A 24,311-nucleotide genomic window follows, 5' to 3' on the forward strand; every position below is an offset into this window, starting at 1 on the left:
GACTGTCCTCAGTTCTTTTCATTCTTTTTTCTTTATTCTGCTCTGCAGTAGTTATTTCTACTATTTTATCTTCCAGGTCACTTATCCATTCTTTGCCTCAGTTATTCTGCTGTTGATCCCTTCTAGAGTATTTTTAATTTCATTTATTGTGTGTTCATCATTGCTTGTTTCCTCTTTAGTTCTTCTAGGTCCTTGTTAAATGTTTCTTGCATTTTCTCTATTCTATTTCCAAGATTTTGGATTATCTTTACTATCATTATTCTGAATTATTTCAGGTAGACTGCCTATTTCCTCTTCATTTGTTAGGTCTGCTGGGTTTTTACCTTTCTCCTTCATCTGCTGTGTTTTTTTCTGTCTTCTCATTTTGCTCAACTTACTGTGTTTGGGGTCTTCTTTTCAGAGCCTGCAGGTTCGTAGTTCCCGTTGTTTTTGGTGTCTGTCCGCAGTGGCTATGGTTGGTTCAGTGGGTTGTGTAGGCTTCCTGGTGGAGCGGACTAGTGCCTGTGTTCCGGTGGATGAGGCTGGATCTTGTCTCTCTGGTTGGCAGGTCCACGTCTGGTGGTGTGTTTTGAGGTGTCTGTGGCCTTATTATGATTTTAGGCAGCCTCTCTGCTAATGGATGGGGCTGTGTTCCTGTCTTGCTAGTTGTTGGGCATAGGGTGTCTAGTACTGTAGCTTACTGGTCATTGAGTGAAGCTGGGTCTTGGTGTTGAGATGGAGATCTCTGGGAGATTTTCGCCATTTGATATTACGTGGAGCTGGGAGGTCTGTTGTGGACCAGTGTCCTGAAGTTGGCTCTCCCACCTCAGAGGCACAGCCCTGACACCTGGCTGGAGCACCAAGAGTCTTTCATCCACATGGAAAAAGAGAAGGGGAAAAAATAATATATCTTGCTCCCAAAGTCCACCTCCTCAATTTGGGATGATTCATTGTCTATTCAGGTATTCCACAGATGCAGGGTACATCACGTTGATTGTGGAGATTTAATCCGCTGCTCCTGAGGCTGCTGGGAGAGATTTCCCTTTCTCTTCTTTGTTGGCACAGCTCCTGAGGTTCAGCTTTGGATTTGGCCCCGCCTCTGCGTGTAGGTCGCCTGAGGGCGTCTGTTCTTCGCTCAGACAGGACGGGGTAAAAGGAGCAAGTTGTCCCTGGATCCCGGGACCCTGCAGTGGCGGGGGCACAGGCTCCCAGGAGGGGAGGTGTGGAGAGTGACCTGTGCTCGCACACAGGCTTCTTGGTGGCGGCAGCAGCAGCCTTAGCGTCTCATGCCCGTCTCTGGGGTCCGCGCTGATAGCCGCGGCTCACGCCCGTCTCTGGTGCTTGTTTAGGTGGTGCTGTGAATCCCCTCTCCTCACGCACCCTGAAACAGTGGTCTCTTGCCTCTTCGGCAGCTCCAGACCTTTAAGCGGCGCGCTTAATCCCCTCTCCTCGCGCAACAGGAAGCGAAGAGGGAAGAAAAAGTCTCTTGCCTCTTCGGCAGCTCCAGACTTTTAACGGACTCCCTCCCGGCTAGTTGTGGCGCACTAGCCCCTTCAGGCTGTGTTCACGCCGCCAACCCCAGTCCTCTCCCGGCTTCCAACCAAAGCCCGAGCCTCAGCTCCCAGGCCCCGCCCGCCCCGGCGGGCGAGCAGACAAGCCTCTCGGGCTGGTGAGTGCCGGTCGGCACCGATCCTCTGTTTGGGAATCTCTCCGCTTTGCCCTCCGCACCGTGTGGCTGCGCTCTCTTCCGTGGCTCCGAAGCTTCCCCCTCAGCCACCCGCAGTCTCCGCCCACGAAGGGGCTTCTAGTGTGTGGAAACCTTTCCTTCTTCACAGCTCCCTCCCACTGGTGCGGGTACTGTCCATATTCTTTTATCTCTGTTTATTCTTTTTTCTTTTTCCTACCCAGGTACGTGGGGAGTTTCTTGCCTTTGGGGAGGTCTGAGGTCTTCTGCCAGTGTTCAGTAGGTGTTCTATAGGAGCAGTTCCACATGTAGATGTATTTCTGATGTATTTGTGGGGAGGAAGGTGATCTCCACGTTTTACTTTTCTGCCATCTTCTCAAATCCTCCAAACAACTTTTTGATTGCCAAAAATGTTTTTCAAACTTGAGTGTAGTGGTTCTCAAACTTTTGGTCTCAGAACCCCGTAAAAATTGAAGACTCTGAAGAATTTTTGTTTATAAAAGTTGCATCTATAAATTTTTAATATATTAGAAATTAAAACTGAGATTTTTAAAATAATATTTATTGACTTAATAAAAAACTCAATTCATGTTGATATAAAAACTTATTTTTATGAAAAATAACTACTTGCCAAAACAAAAAACTGCTGAGAAATGTAGCATTGCTTAACATTTTTGCAGATTTCTTTAATGTCTGGCTTAATGGAAGACAGATGGATTTTTATATCTGCACATGTCTTTAATCTGTTGCCATATGTTGTTTTAGTTGAAGTTTATGTTGAAAATCTGGCCTTGCATAGGTATATAATTGAAAAAGGGAGTCATATTTCAATAGCCTTTTAAAATAATTTTGCATCTTCTTTGGTAGTTCACCAAAACTCAACATGTAGTCGTTTTTTAAAGGTTAGCTGCAATGTGGAATCTGTAATTTTAATGAACTTTTCATACTGTTACGTTCCATCCATTGGGTGGGTCTTTGAGTGGTTTTTTGAGTGTGTCTTTCACCCATACATGATTTTATAACATTATGCACTTGTCTTTGGAAAATCTTGGATTGAATTATATGTAAATTCTCCATATACTGTCACGTTGCAATCCACAATATCAGAACCTCTTATTTGCTAATATCCCTGCTGATCTCATAAAAAAAAGTCAGTGAGTATTGGGAAGCCAGATTCTATTTTCCAAAATTTCTACTTGAAAGCTTGAATTTTATCATTGGCAACAATTTCTGTCAGTTGCTTTCCTGGACAGGAACAAAGCAGTTCATTTTCAAGAAAATGTCTGCCAAATACCCAAGTCCAAATAATCATAGTTTCTCTTTTGGTTATACTTTCAGTGAAAGTGAAGAAACAGCTAGTTAAGCTTGCACCTCAGTCTTCCAAGCGTTTTCCCCTGAGACACCAATCATATTTCAGTTGACATTAGAAGTGCTTTATGTATACTTCCCATTCTGTCACACTGAATAATAAAACAGCATGTACTCAAGGGTCAAAATTTAAATAAAATTAATAATTTTTACTGCTTCATCAAGGATATTCTTAAGTGAAAACACTTTGTTGTTTTATTTACTACCAGTGCATGGCAGTGAAGTATATAATGATGCCTAGTACAGTTTGGTGCCACTGCCTTGATTCAGACTGAAGTACCAGCAGTTTTACCCATCACTGTATACCATCAGTGCCAGTTCAACACAATGAAAAGATCATATGACATCTCAGGAGTTTTACAAAAATAGTTTTGATCTCACACACTTCCCAATAGGAGCATAATGCTCCCAAGGCATCCACAGACCACACTTGGTGGAGAACCTCTGATTTAGTGGAACCTTTGGTTGCACTGAAATATGAAACTTACTTCTTCTTGAAAACTCTTCTGTTTTCTGCATCCTCTGTATCCCGAAGTCATAACCTTTCCTAGGATCCAGTACTTGGGGAGAAGGTAGGGTAGACAGGAAGATCTGGGATTAGTTTTTCTGAGGCTCAGTACAAATCCTGAAATTTATTCTACTTACTCTAAAGGACTCTTCACTTTTCTGGGGATTCCTGGCTCTCCTCAAATGGCAATGCTTCTGGCCCCAGAAGGGGGCCTCCTTAAAGAATCCTAGATGTTTAGTGTTACCCACAGTACCGTGATACATGACACCTGGCAGCAAAACTGCATATCATTGGGCTTACATTACAGATGTTATCCTATTAAATGTGTCAGGCATTCTTCAAGTCCCAATCTCAATCCACTATGCTCAGGGCACATCAGTCTTTTTTCTATTCCTTGAATAAGGCCAAACTTATTTCTACCTCTGTGCACTGTGCTAGGTTGGGCCAGTGTGGGCCGCTCGGCTCCATCCGGTCAGTCAGGGTCTATCCCCGCCCTCAAAGGCCTTAAAGTTGGCTTGGCAGAGACAGAGTGGTAAATCAGAGAAACGTCGCAACACCATGATAGAAGGGTATCCAGGATGCAGAGAAGATTCCCAGGTGCTGTGATGGGAGGAACACAAAGGAGGGACCTGGCAGGTGTGCACAGGAATTAAAAGGAGGACTGGTGATGTTTTAGCTGTAATGACCCATATGGGGAAATAATCTAAAAAAGAGGGGATATATGTATATGTGTAACTGATTCACTTTGCTGTACAGCAGAAACTAACACAACATTGTAAATCAACTCTACTCCAATAAAAATGTTTTAAAAATGATAAAAAAGAAAAAGAGAAAAAAAAAAAGATGAGTGGTTGTTTATCAGCCAGAGAAATCCTCTGACTGCAAACCCTAAGCTATTTCCATATGCAAAATTGGCTGTCTCTGAATGAAATACCATATTAAATGCGATTATACATCTCTGACCAATGAATCAATGATCACTTTGCAAAAATTATAGTGTGTATTTCTTTCCCATTGCATATTTCACTGCGAAGAATGAAGAAATTCTCAATCATAGACCCGAGCAATATATTTAATGTCTCAGCTACTTGGGCTGCTTAGTAGGTATTAAAAAACAGGAGTAGGAATAAGGAGGAAACTAACTTTAAAGAACTCAGGATGTAAATTTCTCTAATTTACTGTAAATGGATAAATCACCTAAGTCTTTATAGTATAGACATTGAAATTTAAAGTATTTTATATAGTTTTCCTGGATTTAACTGATTATCTCTCAATTGGCCTTTTAATATGATTTTCATAGAAAATGTACTTTATGTTAAAACACTTTTATTCACCAGCATCCTCTAGATGTAATTATTGCTTACCAACAGTTCTTCCATTGAAAGATACTGGCACAGTGGCATACCATACAGCCATTAAAAAGGATGAGGGCAGTTCATTTCTGCTGACGTGGAAAGATGCCAGTATAAGATAAATTTAAAGAGAAACTAGCAAAGTTTCAGAAAAGTATGTAAAATAAAATCATTTTTGAAGCAGAAAACTGTATTTAAGGATTGATATTCAGGCATGTACATGCAGATATATATATGAAGTGGGGGAAAAGTCTGGAAAGACACACCCCAAAGTGTTTCTCATGGTTACCTCGGGTGGTGGAGGGGGTTTGTCGTAAAGGATAACTTTCCTTTCTTAACTGTTTATTTTTCCATAGTCTCTGTTTCTTTTTTACAGTGTGTATTCCTTTAAAATTGGATGTACTATATTAGAATAATTCAAATTTTAAAAATCATTGGGAAAACATTAAAGCTATAACATAGATAAGATACAAAAAATTCAGAGTAAAATAAGTATTTAAAGTTTTGAACTGAATGGGAGAAAAAATCCAGACAAAGAGTTAAAAGTCTGTATTTTCAGACATAGATTACCTTTTCTTAAACTTTGTTATTATGTAGACAGACTGATTGATTCTGCTTTTCAAGTGAAAAGCTGAATCAGCTCTGTTCATTCTAAATGGGCACTTAAAATCCAGTAAGAAAATGAATACTGTCTACTTAGAACAGTGCATGAGCTCATTTTTTTAAAAAAACTCCTCCAAATCTTTAGTTTGTGCTTATCTTGGATGATGATAACAATAATGGGATGTAAAACAGTGTCTATCCTAACTTCCAGTAAAGTTCTTAAATTAGTTACTATTTTATAGGATACCTTTTATAATAAATATAGATGTTACTCCTATACTCACATGAGTAGAACTCCTTCTAAAGCCATTTTAGTCCATATCCCTAGTCCTAAAAACTCCCCAACAGACGACTGTCTTTCAATATTAAAGTTCTTGATGAAAAAACAAATCTCTAAAGCTTCCGGAAGTATTCCGTTTCACTGTATAACAGAAAGAATATTAAATTTTCACACTGTTGGAAATGATACAGAGAAGAGTTTCAAACCAAAGTCCATATCATTTGTATTAGCAACTTTAAGCTGAAACTGAGATAATTTGTTATTATCAGGTTATATCTGCAAATCACAAGTGTTTACGAAATAGGCAAGTTTAAAATATTTGGGGGAACTCATTTCCCTTATTTATTAGCATGTTATTAGCACTTACTTGCCCTAGGAAAATAGCAAAACAACTACACCTTTTATATCCTTTCTGTGGTATATATTCAGAGATGCAAATGGTGATGATGATGATAATTATTATAGCTACTAAAGTGTGTACTTACTATAGTAAGTACTTATTATGTGCCAGGAATGGTTCTAAGAACTTTACATGTATTAACTCATTTCGTCCTCATGACAATTATATCAGGTGCTATTATTGTTCCCATTTTATGGATGAGGAAGCCGAGGCATAGGTAAGTTACCTAATGTGCTCAAGGTCACACAATTAGTAGGTGGAAGAGTCAGGTGATAAGAGATGTGTCTCTCAGCCATCATACAGTACACCCTCAACAGGCATGGTATTTTTCCTTGCAGAAACTCTGCTTCCAGTTCTCCTTCTAACACCCCAGCTACAGCATGCCTATAGCAAGTTTTCTCAGAAGGAAAGTAGTTCACCAATTAAATACTTAGTGGTGTTGTTCAGGCAACATCTATTGATTTACAGTGTGCAAGATGCTGAGTGGGAAGTTGTGACGCTTACGTGGAATTTGCCAGTGTCCATCACCATTCCAGAATGAGGTCTCTTTACATTTTGTCTTTTGAACTAGTGCCCGTCACTGGAATGAAGCACTTCTAGGAAACATTCCCCCACCCTCCACTGCTCACACCCCCCAAAACTAACACAGCTCCCCTTGAGCTGATGCCTTCACCAAAGCCACTTTCGTGTCTCTGAATCGTTCAAACGTATTAGCAGCATGGAGACCCAGAGTTCTGTCGGGGGAGGTGTACAAACATGTCTGCAAGTTCTTTCCTCCTCTACAAAGCGCCCCCCCACCTTGGTTGCAGCTCTGACATCCCTGAGGGCTGTTGAGCAGTGCTCTGAGAACCGACTCCTGAATCTTTTAGGCCGTGGCTCCTCACGTGGGGGCCCTCAGAAGAGCTCTTTCCCATCCCATCCCGGCCAAAACGGGACAAGGGTGTTGTCATTGGTACCTTCTTGTTGTCAAACTGTACGTTGCTCCACTACCGAAGGCCTACCGTTCCTTCCTGCAGAACAGCTTTGCCTGTGTTCAGCGCTCAGATCTTGTCCATGGGTTATTGGGAGCACATCATGGACACTGAGGAGTCTCTCTCCTCATCTAGTGTGCACGATGAATAAAGGGATGCAGTGTGTTGGTTAGATTTTAAATAAATTTTGTTTTCATTAACGTAAAAAATCTGCGTGCATATCCTGCAGAGTGCAATCAAATGAACCAATCTAAAAAGTTATTTCATGCAAATTAAAACAAAAATGTGATAGCAATTTTTCCTTGTATTGGCGAAAAAAGTAGAAAATTTGATAATATCAAGTGGGGTCACTCTTTTACGGGGAATTGAAGGTAATCAAAATTTAAAATGTGTGTATGCTTGGATTTCCCTGGTGGCGCAGTGGTTAAGAATCCGCCTGCCAATGCAGGGGACACGGGTTCGAGCCCTGGTCCGGGAAGATCCCACATGCCACGGAGCAACTAAGCCCATGCGCTACAACTACTGAGCCTGAGCTCTAGAGCCCGCAAGCCACAACTACTGAAGCCCACGTGCCACAACTACTGAAGCCCGTGCACCTAGAGACCGTGCTCCACAACAAGACAAGCCACCGTAGTAAGAAGCCCGTGCACCACAACGAAGAGTAGACCCTGCTTGCCGCAACTAGAGAAAGCCCGCACCCAGCAACGAAAACCCACTACAGCCAATAAATAAATAAATAAATTTTTTAAAATAATAAAATAAAATGGGTGTATGCTTTAATCCAGAATGTTGCTTTGGGGAATCTATCCTACAAAAATACTCACCTACGTATACAAGGATCTATGTATAATATAACTTAAATGTCAGAAAGGGAAGAGTTAAATAATGGAGTATAAATGCACAGGGGTACAATGCAGGTGTGAGAATGGGTGACGTGGATTCATGTATACTGATGTGGGAGGATGTTCCATGAACTATTGAGGGAAGAAAAGGAAGTTGTAGAGTAATAGATGTAATATGATACTATTTTTGTAATAAACATTAGAAAACGCTGGGAAGATCCACCAAATTGTTAACAGTAATTAACCCTTGGTGAAGGAGGGGGTATGAGAGGAAAGACTTACTTTTTACTACATACATGTTAGTGGTGGTTTTTTACAAGTGCGTATTGCCTTAATACCTTTTAAACAAAGAGTCCAAAGTTTCTGAACCATTTTAAATCAACATCAAGAATATGTAAAAGCAACTAGATAAGAATTGCTCCTAATACTTCAACTACTCCTGGAAATACATATACCAGTTCTCAGGACAGTGCCTGATACACAGTCTGTCCTCAGTAGTAGTTAGTGACTTAAAACTAGTTATAAATTGTACTTATAGCCCATACATTCTGTTCCTTTAGATGGGGTTCATTTTAGCTGGAGATGAATTTTGGATTAGTTGAAGAGTGTTCCTTGTTGTATTTTAATGCTCAAGGACACTATATACGGTATTAACATTCTGAAATCATTGCATAGTATCAAAGTCATAGTTGAGAAAGTGGTTTTACAGGTTTCTGTCTTTCTCCTAAATCATATCTCTGCTGAGAGTTGCATGTTTCCTCTTCCTATATTTTTCCAAATTGACTTTTTTTGTGTGGGGGTGGTACGCGGGCCTCTCACTGTTGTGGCCTCTCCCGTTGCGGAGCACAGGCTCCGGACGCGCAGGCTCAGCGGCCGTGGCTCACGGGCCCAGCCGCTCCGCGGCATGTGGGATCTTCCCGGACCGGGGCACGAACCCGCGTCCCTTGCATCGGCAGGCGGACTCTCAACCACTGCGCCACCAGGGAAGCCCCCAAATTGACTTTTAAGTTTCACACAAATTTCTCTTATTTGAGGGCCATTTTTAATAAAAATTAAAAAGATCATTAATTCAAGGGAGACTATAAGTAGAGAATACCAAAGTTGTTTAGACTTAGGTATTGGGTGCTTGGCAAACTCTTAAGCAACATGATTTGCTCCAGGATCCCGCCCCAGCGTGGACCCAATACACATTTGTGTTTCACATCATAAACCACACAGTTATGGGTGGGTGGCACCCTGTTGTGTGTTACTTCTGAGGAGTTGATGTCACAAATATGCTTTGGAGAAATATAATAACCTATTCTAGTATTTAATAATGATCGATAAGTGATTATTTCTTTTAATTATGTTTTGTGTGATACCATGTTCAGTGAAATTTATGTGTGCCTATATAAATACCTGGCAAATTCTTGGAATAATTTTATTCCCAGAACATTTATACCAAAACTACATACTTTATTGTATGTATCATTATTTAGACTATATTTGCCTTCTTGAGTTTCAGACCAAATAATCTTTTCTAGTTCCCTAAGACATAATTAAATAATTTCCATTATGCAACTGTCAGTCTCATGCTAATGTACTCAGACTTCAAGGGCCTTTACAGATATCTTTTTGTAAATCTGCAATTGTTTGTCTCAATTGAAAATACATTTTTTAGAAGGGTCATGGGGCTGCTTTCTGTTTCTTGATTTCTGCCTGACTTTTTTAGACAGTTTTAATTTCCTTTGTTGTTTATACCAATTATTATTTTAGACCTTATGAAATATTCAGTGGTCTTAAAAATTGGTATGTTTAGCCTAGTTTATAAAGTAGTCACTGAAGGATAGGCATAGTGATTTGGACTTCTTACAGCATTAAACTTTGTACTGCTCTATGCTTCTTGATTGGACCCTGTTTATGTATTCATACATTCAACAAAAAAGTCTCTGATGGAGGGGAAAAAGCAATAAACAAAAAATTACTGTTTAATATCAAAGAGATGATAAGTACAATGAAGAAAAAATAGGATATCGGACTCAAGAATAGTGGAGGAAAGGCTGCTGTATTAAATAGGATGGCCCATAAAGGCCTTCCTTATCAAGATAACCTTGGGACAGAGACCTAAATGAAGCAAGGGCACAAGCCCTGGAGATACCAGGCAGATGAGATTTTCAAGCAGAGGGAATAGCAAACGTTAAGCTCCGAAGTGGGTACACTCTTGGAATATTCACGAAAGCGTAAGAAGATCAGTATGACCAGAACAGAGCGAGCAAAGGGAAGAGGAAGTCCGAGAGGTGTTGGGCCAGATCACGCAGAGTCTTGAAGGACGGTTGTGAACACACAGGAGACGTGATTTGGCTTATGGCTGAAAAGGATCGCTCTGGCTGCACGTGGACAGGAATGAAAGCAAGGAGATCAGTGACTTTAAAATTTTTGGATGATGACCACCGCAGCCCCAGCAAGAAATACATTTTGCAACGTTATTCAATTCCACTTTATTCGTCTTTCATATACTTGAGTGGTAATGTTTCCTCTGACTTAACAGTTTCCTTGTTGTGGGCTGAATAGAGGAGAACCATTGTTGTAACTTAAGTATAACAGAAAGATTCGTGGCAGGTTGTTGCCCAAGAAATACTGCCCAGTGCACGTTATCAGTGCAGTGCACTAGAGACTGAGATACCATTTCCAGAAGGCTCGGCACAGATGAACCCTTACTCTGAGAGCCCTCCCCCCAAATTTTGGAGGAATTCAAGGCTCCCATGTGGGATCAGGTCAAGACTAGAATAGTCTTAAAAACTAGGATGCATCCTGCTCTGCAATCCATTGATACTTTTTGGGGTAGGGTCAAGTAATGTGTATCTCACCATCCTTAAATCTTGACAGCCCCCCAGTGGAGAACTGGTTTCAGGAGAAGAGCGGTCTGGGTGCATGGTGGGCTCTGGAAACCCTCAGAAGAGTTAGGCTCACTGCAGCCAGTCCCCAGAGTGGATACTTGGGAAGTGACTGCATACATACCTTGGATTTCCTCTGTTAAAAGAGAGACTGTTAAAGAAATAAAAAGGTTCACAAGAAATCCAAAGATTAAAAACATGCCACGAGACCTTCACTGTCCAGAATTCTTTAAGATATTTTAGGAGTATTAGTCTAGTAGTAAATTGCAAAGAATGAAAAATGCAGACCTGTAATATATGGTCCTTTCAGGCAGACTAAAGATTTGATACCAAGAATAGAGTTGATCTTTTTTTCTCCCGTAAATAATGGTGTCTGTAGATGATATAGAAGGTTGATATCCAGAGCATAGAAAATGGTCAATGTAACAAAACTTTTAGATTCGAGTTTAACTAAGTAAAATTTTGTCAACATAAATGTATTTTACCAACGGTTTGCTTTGAAGAGGATTATTTTGAGGGGTAATTATATTCATGTTTCGCAGAAGGATTTGGGCAATACAACTGTTATGTCTGTGCAAAGTTTAATAGTGGACAACAAAATACCTCTGGAAATGTTATTTTCCTGTGGCTGTTAACCTGCACAGAATAGATATTTGTTAAAACATTTGTTAGCTATTATATTCCATGTTACTCTAATAGGATTTAAATTGTGTGGGCTTACGTGTGTTTAGATGTAGACATAGGCATACATATAGATATATAGTGGTGCCCAATACTTAGACCACTGTCATTATTGAATAACAAAATAGTAAACATTTTTAAACTCTTCTAAACCTCTTTTATTTTTGAGTATGGAAACATTAAATTTTGAATGCTGATTGCTGATTCCTGCCTTCTCTACCGAGGGCAGTAATAGGATGCTTTAGACAAGAAAAGCTTTTAAGAAACTTTTTACTAACCACTTAATAGTGGGGAAGCCTCATATGTGTCAGGAGCCTCCACTCCCCTTCCTTCCCTCAAACCTGTATGCAAACAGAACATCCCATACCTGAGCACAGCAAAAACCAGCGGGACATCCTAAAGTAGTATCTTTCATGTAACTAGAAATGAAGCATTCATCTTCCACTGAAGAGGAAAAAAGTTGCCTCATTGGGTGAGGCTTAGGGATAGGACAGAAGTATTGTTGAATCCATTACTTGGTAATAAGTATCAAACAAAAAGTTTAAACACTTAATAGCTTGTTTTCCAGATTTATAAAATACGTATGAATGTCATAATGTCTGTTAATGCCAAAATGGCTTTGTCAGACTGTCCCTGGTTTCAAAATGCTCACAAATATCTTCTCTCCCTCTCTCCCTCTCTCCCTCTCTCTCTCTGCCTCTCTTACCAGAATTTCAGAAATGGAGTCCTATGCCCTACTAGTTTTTTTACTGTATATCAATCTCAAGAAAGCATTAGAGAAATGATCTTTCTTTTCTGTCATTCGTTTTGCCTCCCCATCCTGTCTTTTAAAAAAATAATAGCAGAAAATTTAGATTAGTAGCAGGGAATCAAAGAGAAAAAAGGCAAGGAGTGTGTAGTAGAATTGATGTAATATCCTCAGAAATATTGAGGGTAGGCCACTTATTTATCTGGGTAATGCTCACTGAGACAATAGGACTAGATAATGGGAAGGCATATTCAAAACTCTTTGGGGACATAAAATCATACCTTATTTACACTTCTAATAATTTTTATTCTTACCTTCCCAGGCTCTAGCCATATGGCCGTTAAATCATAACAAGGCGTAGATCAGGAATTCGAATACTTGATCATCATGAAAATTAATCTAGAAAAGTAAACAAAAATAAATCCACCTTTTTTGACCTTCAAGGCCTCCTCCCTAAATCCTATTTTCATGCAATGCCAAATCACCAAATATGCTTATTTATACTACCAATAGTCACAGTCATCATTTAGATAAACTGATAAGTGTGGAAACTCTAGAGAATTTGCCAGATAACTTTTTGGTGGATAACTTTCTAATTGCATTCTAAATTATTGATATGAACGTTTAAGCTTAATATTTATGTAGCTTTTTTATGATTGTTCTGCTGGAAAGTATTTTGCATTCCTTAATACTGTAATAAACCATGAGAACATAATGAGATTGACTATGTAAGCCTTTTCATCTTTTCTATTTCTATTCAAATAGAAATATTTGCAGAATAGTAACTGTAGCAAAACTGAGTTTTCATGTTTAATCTTTTTTGTATGTGACCCTTATCTCTTGTTTCAAAATTCAAGGGTGTTTGTAATTAAGAAGTTGTTTTCTGTTGAAAATCTTCATTAGCAGGCCTAAGCGGTATTCTGCATCATTTTCCTTTCAGTTGATTTTAAGAATTACTACAATGAAACATTTTTGAAAAATCTCAATATATTAATTACAGATCTACATAGAGTTATTTAAAAGTATGTACCCGAGCTGGCTTTAATCTTTGAAATGTGTTGCTATCCACTTTGACGTGCAGGTCATCTCACCTGTTTTTTTGGGTTTTTTGTTGTTAAAATGTTCAACCCAGGTTCTACATGGTCAGCTATTATGAGCGGAATCACAGAATAGCAGTTGGAGCTCGCCATGGTTCAGTGGCCCTGTACGACATCCGGACTGGAAAGAGTCAGGTAAATAAATCATTGTGACTTCCTCGCCGTAAAGTGCGCAAGGTATTGAAAGGGGTGAGAGACCAGCACTTCACCAGTTGGCGTGCTGAGCTGCTGGAACATTATGGATAATGCTAAAGGGATCAATAGTTTAATGAAGGACTCAGAGAATATAGACCCCCTACTGTCTTTATTCACTGGGAATGACGAGCTGCCACAGGTGGATTCGTAATAGAGCCTTGAGTAAGGTGGCACGTACTACTCACAAACCACTTTGCAGTAAGTCTTTTCTTCTTTTAAACAAAGTTTTCTGAATTTCTTATTTTTGCCACATGTTTTCTGAAAGACACTGGTGATACATTATTATGATTGGTGGCTAAACAAAAATTAGTTTTCTGACTATGTAAAGTGAGATCTTTAGCGATTATAAGACAGTACTCAGAGTTCAAGAAAGGCAGAAATCATAATGGCATTTAGTGTGGATATGTAAGGAAACTGAGGCTCTATTTGAAATATATTCCCTTTTTTATACTTTTATAACTTTCTCTGCTTTTATAAAACTTCATTGTTTATGAGAAATCCTTCTCGGTCTTGATCTTGAGCACTTCGTTCTCCGAATGTACCAGTTGGGTAAATGGAGCAAGTCTAGCCCCACTTTACCTATAAGTAAATCGAAGCTCCCAGACTTTAAATCTCTATCCCACAGTCACACTGTTAGTTAATGGCAAAAGCAGGGCTAGGCTCCACCCTGATCATTGTGAATTTATTGTGGTCATTGATAAATAGTTCCAAGTCATAACTTCTTATTTTTCCCTGTAGCATCTATCAATGCTGATATATTCAATCAGGAATTAGGAATTGTATTCAACTGTAGTATTAGATTGATATATTCAACTGTATTAGGAATTTCCAGAAGGAATATGAAGAAATACATCAGGATGTAGCTAAATTTTAAATTGCCTCTTAAATTTAATAAACTATTAATTAGTTCTCCAAAAGTGTCTCTGGCGGTTTTCCGTGAAATAGTTCTAAGAGCTGGTAACAGGTATTGGGGGTAAAAGTTTCAGGGGTCAGACAAGTTTGGGGGTACTGTTCGAATTTCACACATTTCTTTATGCAGGCCTTCTCAGAGGCTCTAAGGCGTGGGTGTGCATTGTGCATTTCCTGGAAGTGCGTGGAATATGTATCATTTGCCACACTGATGTAACTATTGAATATCCTTTGCGTGATTTTTTCTCTTTAAAAGACATTCACTCCTCATTGGCGACTGTATTTCTTTACTCTGAACTCTCACTTTGAGCAGTGAAACCACTCTGTATACTTGCTTAAAAATGAAGTTACATGTTGTCTATAACATTCTCTCCTAAGAGAGACAGATTCTTCAAACAACATTTTCAGAATCTCTTTTGGTAAATCAATTTTTAAAAATTGGAATGCATTTGACCCTGAACACCACCGGGGTTAGAGGTGCAGACCCACATGTAACTTATAGTTGACCCTCCTGACCCCTGGTTCCTCCGTATCCCTGGTTCTGCACCTGGGGATTCAACCAACCCTGGATGGTGTAGAGCTATAGTATTTACTATTGAAATCTGAGTATGAGCGGACCCTCGCAGTTCAATCCAGTGTCATTCAAGGGTCAACTGCATATTATTATTAGCCAACTTGAGAGAAATAAGCCACAAACAGCAACAAGGTAAAGACAAAAAAAAATTAAATAAGGGGACCTTTTCAACTTTCTTTAAAATTGAAGTGAGGAAATCATAGAGAGGACACTATTGCCACCAACAGAGAGAAGAGTGAGACAGCGTGAGCATGGTGACGAAACCCAAAGAGGAGTGAAAGAAGAACAGTAATGAAGAACTAATGAGAAAGCACCAGACTGTCCTGAGCATACATTTCCTGACAGTTTTTTCCTCCTGCGTAGTCTCAGTGAAGATCTTGGTAACATGCAAGAAACGTGAATAATTTGAATATCTTATTCTTTTTAACGAAATTATTTAAGAAACACTTACCAGTCAATGACATTCTTTCTTAACAGGAATTTGTAATGTCATTCATATTGCATTTTATTTTCTGTACATTATTTTACTACGCTTAGACATTTCAGTCTCCCCATGATATTTTTCTACCTCAGCTTCTTTATTTTGATACCCCAAACTGTCATTAGTGTCGAACGATGGAATAACCTTTACCTTCCAGTTCTGTGTGAAAGAGAAGGTTACCCTTTACTCTCATCATTCAGAGCATAAAAACAAAGCTAAATCTCTAAAATCAATCTTAACTACTTTTGCCAGTTACCAGTTTTATCCAGTGACAATGAGCTCTTAAGGGATTCTCTTAATTCTTTTATGGTATTAGTGTTGTAGTGTTTGAAATACGTGAGTCGACAGTTGAAACAGAATACACAAGTATAGTTGGCATGCTCAAAAAATGATATTTTAGAGGTGAATCAAAGGACTAGGAATTTTGAACTAGGAATGTAGTAAAGTATTTTTTGAATTAGTTATTGGAATCAGTGAACAGAGAGAGTGGGACAATTTTCCTAACATGAGCAAAGACGTAGAGATATGACATAAAAGATGTAGAAGGGATAATTAGTAAATTCACTGGACTCCAGGGGTAGATTCCAATTAGGTGGAAAGATAAGGGGCAACACCTACATGATGAGAGTTGCAAGTGATGGGAAGACCCTCTGTGGCCTGTCCAGGATGCCAGAGGCTGAGGAAATGTCCCCGGGCCCAGTGGATGCAGAGGACCCATGGCTGAGGGAATAGGGGGAGGAACATATAGGTTCCCTGTCATCATCATTAAAATAGCTGGTAAAGGATAGATAGAAAAGTCAAATCTCTTTCCCTTACCTTTTGGCATTGGCTTCTTTTTTTTTTTTTTAATCAGTTTTCTTATGACCTGTTCTCAAACTAGTACAGGCAATTATACAAAACCACAAGATAAATATGCATTCAGTCTGGAACAGGAATTTTACTTATATTAAGAGTTTACAAGCTATTGCCCAAACCTGCCTGCCACCCGTTTCAGTAAATATAATTTTACTGGAATACAGCCACGTCGTTCGTTTAAGGATCGTGTATGGCTGCTATAACACCACAGTGGAAGAACTGAGTTGTAGTAGCCAGCAAAGACCATATATGGTCCACAGAGCCTATCAAATGTATTACGTGGCCCTTTACAGAAAAGGTTTGCTGACCTCTGACTTAAGCAACTAGAGGAGGGTTAACTCATTTAACTGAAAAGTGATTTAAAACAGTGTAGTGTAATATACTGGAGAAGAACAAATAGAAACTTGTGTGGCTTAAATCCCATGTCCATTTCATAAGCTTAAGAATATTTCTTAACTTTTCTGAGGTGAAGTTTCCTCACTACAAAATAGTGATAGAGGGGCTTCCCTGGTGGCGCAGTGGTTGGGAGCCCAGCCCGCCTGCCGATGCAGGGGACACGGGTTCGAGCCCCGGTCTGGGAGGATCCCACATGCCGCGGAGCGGCTGGGCCCATGAGCCGTGGCCGCTGGGCCTGCGCCTGGGAGAGGCCACAACAGTGAGAGGCCCGCGTACCACACACACACACACACACACACACACACACACACACACACACTCACACTCATACACACACACACACACACAAATAGTGATAGAAATAGGGCCTATTGTTGTGAGAAGTAAGGTAATTTATGTAAAATTCTTAGCAAGTAGTATTCAGTAAGTGTTGGTTATATTAAAATAAACTTGGAAATACGTTACATCGCAGTGAAATTACATGAATTGTGGAGATTTTGAAGATAAACCTTGAGACCTCAGAATGTTTGTAGACCGTCAGGGCTAGGACTTCCCACCCCTTAGTTAGGAGAGCTTTGGTGGAAAAGTCGGGCAGCACTGCCGTAGGCCATGTGTAGATTTCCTCTCTAAAGGCAGCTCTTGCCTGTGGTGTTGGGCTGAACCTCCACTGATTATGGAAATCAGAAACTTTGAGGCAGTTCAATAGCTAAAATCCTGCTGTGCTGCTAACTGTGTTTCTACTTGGCAACTGCTAGCAATTTAGGAATATACCTGACTTGAATTCTGCTTAATTAAAAAAAAAAAAAATGTAACTCCTGATGAAGTGCTTTAAATTGCATTGGGAAAGCAGCATTCTTGATAAGCAGGTTAAGTAGGTTCCATGAATCCTTCGAGCTTCAAGCGTGTGTTTGGTTAAATCAGCAATGCAAATCTTCCCTCTAACAATATTTACCTTTGATTTGGCAGACTTGATATTATCTGTCTCTGATTTTCCGATCCTTTTTGGACGCGTTCTTTGTAATAATAACTGCTGGCTCTGTGCAAGATTCTCTTAGGTTCACGTTAGCTAGTTTTTCTTATGAAGTTTGGGTTGTGTTACTTGGTGGTATCTGATCCACTTTGGTAAATCTGGGCACTTATTTCCTTACTTTGACATAACGCTACCAAAAAGGCAGTGATGTATGAGAGGAAGAAAGTGTGGCCAAAGTCTTATCTAAATCTTAAATTAGTAAAAGAATTTTATTATTGAAAATTTTAAGTAAATTCCATAAAGAACTCATTTTTGAAGCCCCGTGTTTTCTAGTGCCTGCTACATAGTAGTTGCACAATAAAATTCATTCATGTTGATCAAACAAAACACCCTGAGTCTTTGGAGTGAAAAATAGAGTAAGAAATGTAATATGACATGGTAAATGAAAACAAAGTATGCCTCAATTCTATCAAAAATATATTTGTAATTTGGATATAGTTACATTTTAGTATGTCAGTAACCCCTCATCAACTTGTTGTTTCTGTATAAAGGTTAATAGAATGCCTTTTCAGAAATAGCACAGAGAACCTCTTTCTTGTGAGTCATGAAAATATACCTATATTTTAGTAGTGGACCATGACCAGGCCTGCTATGGGTCAGATAATGACGGAAAAAACAGAAGTGAAGATTGATTGTTATAGAATGGTAGTAACTGAGGTCTCACTCTAATCCGTTATAGATAGAGCAGGAGGTGGATTCTGGAATGCTAACATGTGCCCCATCACACAGCCTAATGCTGTAAAAAGCAATGAGCCTGCAGGCTGAGCTCCTCTGGCCTTACAGATGCCTTACTCCACGTGGAAAGAAGGAGGCTACAGGTTATTTCGTCCACTTACTTCACCCTTATCTCCTGAATGTCCTCTGCCCTGCTCCTTTGCTAATTCCATGGTATTGAAAGCAACCCTAAGCTCTGTTCAGATCCATTTTCACTGGTCTTTAAACCTTAATTTATCCCATCATTGCCCAGCACGGCGTACCTTCATTCTTCAACCAGCAAGACCTCACCGACTGGTCCAGTCATGTTGTTATATACAGGCATCTGCTGAGCATCTAACTAAACTAGTGAGAAAATCAGAAAAACCACAATTACCTTAAAGCGATTATGGAATATGAGGACGACTGCCTCATTGCTTTCCTGTCAGCCTCCTCTTCCCTTGTTCCCATTCGTCCTCAACTGCAAAGTAACTCTGAGAACTAGACTTACTACGTTGTGAGGAGAATCTGTTTCATTCATTAAGGCTCCAGGGCATGGGGTCTACAGCATATATAGTTTCGAAGACTTCTATTGGATTGGCCAAAAAGTTTATTCAGGTTTTTCATAAGATGTTACAGCAAAACCCGAACGAACTTCTTGGCCAACCCAATATTTAAGGAAAAAATAAATCAGAGGCCTGCATAAAATGAAACAAAAACAAACTATAAATAAATATATATATATATATATTTCATTAGCTTAGCTTCATGGTAAATCCACCTTTCTGATGCCTTTAAAAAATGCATTTCATAACCCTTACTGTACCTACCTTTGTACTTCTCTGGTCTGTGACACCCCCTCTGCCCCACACCTTCTAGTTTCCACCTTGACAGAGAGACTGAAATCATACACTCCAACACACTAGGGTTGTCTCACCACACCACTAGCAATGGGCCCACTGCCCCTTTAGTGTAGTTTAGTAGAACTGGTTTCCCTCTCTCTCAAATTCTACTTTCACTTCCATAGCACCACCACCTGACTTGATTTTCCTTTTATTATGTCCTTAGCTACATTTCTTAATTTCTTGGGGTATCCTAATGTTAATTCTTACCACTCCACTGCCCAGAGTACAGATTTCTTCACTTATCTGTTCTTTTTCCTGACTTTGGCTAAGAATTCATACATTATAATTGACCCCATTTCCTCTGAGCAGGTGAGACAAATCAGGTCTACAGCCTGGGCTGTTGGATGATTTGTTGCAAACACAGTGAAGATTTCAAGAAATGCCCCTTCCCCATTACCTTGGGTTTTACATTATATTGAAATGTCTGACCTCACCGAATATATAAAGTTACTGTGTACTCATAGGTGAAGCACTCCTGGTAAACAAAAATGCTGAGAATAAGTCACATTAAAATAGTGAATATTGGCTCCTTTTTTATTCATGGTTCTATTGAAATTTATTTCTGACCATCCTCTGAATTCCTTATACCCCTTGTAAGTTATGTGGCCGTCTCAAATTCTTGTATCCATATTTCTGACTCAGATAAATGCAGTTTCTTTGCTGGTATTTGTAATATACCAAATTTAATATTAAATTCTATTAGCAAGTTATTTATTTCCTTTTATTTACTAGGGAAGGCAGTCTTAGAGCAGATCCTAGAGCCAGACTGCCTTGGGTTCAAATCCTTGCTCAGCCCTTATTAGCTTTGAGGCTGAGAGCATTGTACTTAAATTCTCTGTGCTTTAGTTTTTTCATCTTTAAAATGGACACAATAACCATCTTAGCATCATGTTGTAAAGGTTAAAAGAATATATTTATATATAAAGCAAACATCAGCCAATAATAAGTACTTAAAAAATGTTAGCCATCATAATTATTATTTAGTCATTGGTTAAATAAGACAAAATCAGTCAGCCCTGAACTGTTTCCTCCTGCTCAGGTATACATGACTTCACACCAGCTAGATCCATTACAATTTCTTTTTTAGGATTTTTTTTTTTTTGGCCGCTTTTTATTCCAGAACAATTTGATAAATCTTAAAAGTAGAATGAGTAGAATATCAAACCAAGTAATTAGCGAAGTTAAGATTATACTTACTGTTCTGTCCTCAACCATCCAAGTTTAATAATTATTCTTTTGTCTATCCTGATTTTTCTATAGCATTAATCTATTGTTCTACTGATATATTTTTTAGTAATTTTTTGAAATCATTACAAATATTACTTTTCATGTTACTGCTCTATTAGAATCTTTCTGAGTGAAGCTGATTTTTAAATATGGTATTCTCAACTGCCAGCATATTCCAGTTTTTGGCCCATCTGTTTGTATATATTTAAAGTCTTATATTAAATAACCACCACTGGGTTTTCTTCGAGGATTTTATTACTGTGTAATTTTCCACATCTGTTTTCTTCAGCATCCTTTTTAATATAGGAAAGAGTAGGTCAGTGAGTCAGCCATTTTATTATTTTCAGTTTCTCATTTGGTAGGCAGCATAATTTTCTCTGTAGTTTCTCTTGCTTTCAACAGGCATAGCTGTGAATGTTCTCATTCTCTCTTATTTGCACATCATTTATTCTTTATCCTTTCATTACATATCTCTGTTGAAATTCAGTCTAGTTTATTTATAAATTTACCTCTTTGTATAAATTACAAGCCTTTTTATGCTGCTTAGATGGTTGCCTTTATAACTCAAAGGAAAACGGTAGTTAGGATCGTAAGGATTGTTGTTACCTTATTTGGAGTGGGTTGAAAATTTTTTCCTTCTGCTTTATCTCTGGATCTGGCAAGCTGTGGCCAATTCCCAGTTGTTTCTGTCTTTCTTCCTTCCTTCCTTCCTTCCTTTCTTTCTTTCTTTCTTTTTTCTCTTTCTCTTTCTCAACATGAAGCTTTGAAGCTTCCTGTAACAATTATTTTCTTACAGGAATTATTTTGTTTTCGTTGGCAGTAATGACCTACTGATACCTGGCCAGTCGAAATTGAGTAATTTCTGTAATTTCCATGCCCCCTTACGAGAAGTCCAGATATAATGCTTGAATGATTAGCATTTACGTGAGAGCAAGGGAAGAGGAAGATACATAGCGGCTGGTGAAGGAGCAAGTCAACCTCTCTTTTTCTCTGGAAAATGAATGAAATTTATTAATTGCTTCTTCAGATTATAAATGTAATTCATGCTTATTAAAAAATAACCCCAAGCAATAACAAAATATTTAAAGTGGAGAGTTAAAGTCCACTGAAACCTGTCCCTTAGAGTTAATTCTTGTTTAGCTATTTATTGTAAATACTTTGAGTCTTATTTCTGTGGTATACAAATAATATTATTCCCTCCCTCCTCCCCAATAATATAATAGTTTTCTGCAACCTGTTTTATTTTTACCTAACAATGTATCATTTCTCCCTGTGAGTCCATATAGCTCATTCAATGATAGCAAGTAGTGCCTACTATTAGTTGCAAATAAAGCAGGTGTGGATCCTGCCCTCAGGGAGCTTCTATTCAGTGAGAGGAGACAAGAAAATATCAGGGAGTGGGATCATAATACAAAGGGATGACGGGTACCTACTTTAGGCGCTCAGGGGTGAGCGCATTGAGGGGGTTTCATTTAACCCGAGACTATGTGACCATCTAGGAGAAGAGCATTATAAGGACAAGGAGCAGTTAGTACAACGACTAAGGTGGGAATAACATTGGAAAGTTTGGGGGACAGAAAACAGACAACCGCAAAGGGCATTCAATGTGTGAGCAAGTGGAAGATAGATTTGAGATGGGGTGTGATAAGAAGGCAGGATCTGATCACGAAGGCTCGGGTGGGGATCTCAGATTTTATTTCAGTGTGATGGGCTGCCATTAGAGAATTTCAAGTGAGGAAATTATATGATGTTATATGATTTTTTTTTTTTTTGCAGTTTGTTTCATAGTTGATTTCTAGTTTCATAGCATCATGATTGGAAATATATGATGTTTTTAACAGTTATTTTTTGCTTGCTTTGCTTTTGAAAGGCTTTTGTTCTTTATTTCACAACTTTGGAATCACAAGAGACATAGTACTCTGCAGCCTAAAAAAAAAAATCTTAATAGTACATCATAGCTAAACTTCCAGGTCAAATACCATTGATCTAACATGTTCTTTACAAAATGTAAAATACTTTATAAAACTATTATTCTGTTGATGAAGTATTCACATTAAGTCCAGCTCTGTGTTCATACATACAAAGCTGCAGTGAGCATCTTTATATACTGGTGCTTTTCTCTCTGTAGGATAGATCCTAAAAACAGGAACTGGTTTGATCTGTTTTTATTTTAAAAGATTAATAGCTGCTGAGCTGGGACTAGGGTTGTTACAGTAGTGGTGGAGAAATGTGACACATAAAGGATATGTTTTGTAAGTAGAGCCAACACGTCTTGATGATGGTTCAAATGTAGGGTGCAGGGTGTGGAAAGTTCAGGGAAAGGCAGTGGTGAGAGAAAGGAAGAGTTCAAGGGTGACTCATAGGTTTGAGTCTTGAGCACCTAAATGGATTATGGTGCCATTAACGACTGAGAGAAAAGCAGGCGAGGTGTGGGATGAAGGTCAGGACTTAGGTTTTCTGGACATATTAAGTTTGAAGGGCTATTTTAATCTGTTCGAATGACTACACAATGTTCCAGTACACAGGTGTAGAATTCATTAGCCAATCCTCTATCAATTAACATTTAAGTCCCCTCCCCCCAGTTTCTCACCATTATAAACAGTGCTACATTGAATAGCCTTATTTATATAACTTTCTATGCCTATCTGATTTTCTTAGGGTAAATTCCTGGATTCACAGTGCTAGGCCCAAAGATTTGTGCATTTGATTATCAGAATGCTTTGAAACTACTTTCCCACGGTTCATGCACGTTCATTTTTTCATACTTTCCCTAATATTCCTGTGAATAACAGAATGACTCTTGAACTGCAATTATTCTCATAAAAAAAAAAATGGAACTCCACAGTTGGTCTGTTTTGCCTTCTGTATTTTTCATCTTGGACCATGGACTGCTTATTCATTTATTCATGAGTTATCACTTATTTTATTTATAAAAAAGGAAAATAAAAATGATTTTATGATAACTCTTCTCTGTATCGGACACCGTATTATGTGCAAGGGGTAAAAATAAATAAATATGAACTGTTTCTTATAAAATCCCTCAAGGAATTTATACTCTGATCTGGAAGACAGACATAAGCCCGGAGTTGAAATACTGTGATTGTCCTTTCCAGCAGGGCCGTCTAGAGTACGATGGGAGAGCACAGGAGGGACATGAGCACGGCTTTGTTTAGGAGTCCAGGGAGGATGGTCTGAAAGGGCTTTCTAAAGGAGAGGACGTCAGAACTGAGCCATTCACTATAGGAGTTAAGCAGGGAGGGGAAGGGCAGGGCCATGATTCCAGGCAGAAGGCGCAACACCTGCAAAGCCCAGAAGAAGAAGAAATGTGGTGGAAGCGTGCTTATCAAAACCTGAACCTGAGAGGTGTTTTCCCCATCGTATGGGAGTGATTCACGTTACAGCAATCTTCAAATTGACATTACCCGGAGAAATGTACAAATCTTAGGTGAAAAGCAGTCATTCCAATAGGTAAGTAGAGACACCTCTTCTCTGTGTGAGGGCCACGCAGCTTGTGGGATCTTAGTTCCCCCACCAGGGTTGGAACCCGTGCCCCCTGCAGTGGACGTGCAGAGTCCTAACCACTGCCCCACCAGGGAATTCCCTCTGTGACTTATTGAATGCTAACTCAGTAACATAGATGTTGTAAATAAAGTTTACATG

At 39.0% G+C, this 24,311-nt stretch overlaps 1 protein-coding gene across 8 annotated transcripts in view; it reads left to right on the forward strand.

Annotated features, from left to right (window-relative positions):
* Positions 1-24,311, forward strand: part of WDR7 (WD repeat domain 7) — a 375,792-nt gene that overhangs the window by 288,966 nt on the left and 62,515 nt on the right. For all 8 annotated transcript variants that reach the window (XM_028480810.2, XM_028480811.2, XM_028480813.2 and 5 more), the window contains one exon: positions 13,422-13,521. In XM_028480810.2, coding sequence (XP_028336611.1) covers positions 13,422-13,521 — 100 coding nt within the window. The remainder of the gene's footprint in view (positions 1-13,421; positions 13,522-24,311) is intronic.

The sequence above is a fragment of the Physeter macrocephalus genome, chromosome 19 (assembly GCF_002837175.3).
Source record: "Physeter macrocephalus isolate SW-GA chromosome 19, ASM283717v5, whole genome shotgun sequence".
NCBI classification, from domain to species: Eukaryota; Metazoa; Chordata; class Mammalia; order Artiodactyla; family Physeteridae; genus Physeter; species Physeter macrocephalus.